Genomic DNA, 2,077 nt, shown 5'->3' with positions numbered 1-2,077 from the left:
CAACTCTGCAATTACTTGTGCACAGTGTTACACGAGGCCAGCACATGTACTTATGTTAAATACCACAAAAATTATCTACTCTTCCTTACAGTGAAAGTACTAACTGTTTAAGAAATATTTTCAAAAAGCTGTAATGAATGCAGGAGTACGAAGTAGGAAGGAAAAACTGTGTACAAATTCCAAAAATACTCTGACATAAAATTTGTACATATTTAGGACATCTAGTTGGATCAATTTCTAAAGGAAGACATTCTGAATGAATATTAATATATTAATATAGAATAGCTTTTTTTTAAAAAAAAAAAAAAGTGTGGCATTAAACATTTGGAAGATGTCTATATATCCCTTTGCAGATTGAGAAGGAAAATATTTACCCGTGTTCTTTCTTCAGTGCATCTACTAAACCCATCAAATCATTAATCTGAGTCCTGAGCTCTTCCACAGAAATTTTTTCATCATCTGTTTCTCCTTTAAGTTGGATGTCTCCAGGAAAAAAGTTGAGTATAACAGAACTTGATCTCTGAGATGAAGATGGAACTGGTGGACTGAATGCAGATGGCTGAAAATATAAATCAGTAGAAAGCTAAGAAATGAAATCTTTGCAAACCGACCACTTACACCATACAGGTTGTACTGGTATGAGAGATACATGTGCAGAAATTTCCTTAATTTTCTACCGAAAAGGTAAAAAAAATGTCCAGTTCAAATGGACTACTGTAGTATGTGAGGTAGTTATTTTATACAGCTCTTTATCAAGCATTTCACTGAGGTTCCTGTAATCACTAAAAAAAAAAAGTACCCACACTGCAGTTCTCTACACTTTAAAAAAACCTGTAATTTAATGAAGCCCACTGGTTCATTATAAGTAATCTTTTGTGCACCTTTCAGATCTGCTCAGTCATTCCATCTGTTGGGAGACTAAAGGCTGAGTAGACATGAAGCTTATTTGGGAAATACCACCATAGTTTCATGCTACCTGATACAATAGTTCTCATCAGAACTGATGCACTCTATACTAAAGTATAAATGAACTTTATACTAAGACTTCTATTACGAACTTTATACTAACTAATGTGGCTTACTTGCACTTAAATACAATCATTTGTAGAGTATTTAAACTGGAAATACTAGCAAGATGAACAGAACACTTAGCTGCCTGGTACTTCTCTAGTTCCTTGGTATCATACCTTTTTTGTTTCAACTGGCTTTGGTTTGGCACTTTCTTCTTCTTTCTGGACCTTCAAATTTTTTTCTGGACTCACATTTTGACTTGCCTGGTAAACAATTCATGAAAAAAGAAAAGGTTTTCAGAATTAAAAAAAAAAAACTTAACAGGTAAATAAAAAAGAACTGTCACATGTTTCTAAAGATGTAATAGTAAAAAGAAAAAAAAAAAAAACAAACCAACACACACCACAAAAAACCCCAAACTTAAATTGCTAGACTATCATAGTTTTCTTTTCCTGCCACCCAGAACTTTCCTTTCCCACAATACTCACTCAACTGAATTTAAAAATCAAACACTGGAATCTTGGGCAGGATTTTCAAGCATCTCTGTAGTACTTAAGAAGTCCTTGATGCTCTTAGGAGCCTGTAGGTGCTTCCGTAAAACACAAACATTAACAGGCAGTAACTGTAGATGGTAACTGGCGTGACTGAACTATACAACATCCAATGATATAAATTTACATCAAGGACTCTGCAGCACCTGGTTCTCATGGTCTGACAATCTCATGTCTTCGCACACGAGATCACAAGTCCCACATTACAGCATCATTAAACTACAAATTTATTGTGGCCATAGACTACATATTGTCAGGCTTGTAAGGCAATAAAGACACTTTGAGAGTTGTGTGTATGGACAACACCCATTTCATCATCAGTGATGCCAGAAGAGCCAAGTACTTACTGCAGCAATACCTCACAGAACAGAAAGACTCCTTCAGCCACAACGCAGTTGCGTTGTTTCCCTTACATACAGTTTCCCTCCTGGAAACAGATATTCCTGTAGACAAAGTCTACAGGAACTGAACCTCTGTGGCACTTTGCATTTCATTCTCAGGTAAATGGTTCACAA

At 35.5% G+C, this 2,077-nt stretch overlaps 1 protein-coding gene across 1 annotated transcript in view; it reads right to left on the bottom strand.

Annotated features, from left to right (window-relative positions):
* CD2AP (CD2-associated protein) overlaps positions 1-2,077 on the bottom strand; it is a 68,747-nt gene that overhangs the window by 2,119 nt on the left and 64,551 nt on the right. Inside the window, exons 16-17 of the mRNA XM_009701095.1 lie at positions 1,188-1,274; positions 375-559 (exon numbers count right to left, since the gene is read on the bottom strand). Coding sequence (XP_009699397.1) covers positions 375-559; positions 1,188-1,274 — 272 coding nt within the window. The remainder of the gene's footprint in view (positions 1-374; positions 560-1,187; positions 1,275-2,077) is intronic.

Source organism: Cariama cristata, unplaced genomic scaffold (genome assembly GCF_000690535.1).
Source record: "Cariama cristata isolate BGI_N322 unplaced genomic scaffold, ASM69053v1 scaffold1685, whole genome shotgun sequence".
Classification (NCBI taxonomy): domain Eukaryota; kingdom Metazoa; phylum Chordata; class Aves; order Cariamiformes; family Cariamidae; genus Cariama; species Cariama cristata.
This window is presented reverse-complemented; position numbering and strand designations above follow the sequence as displayed.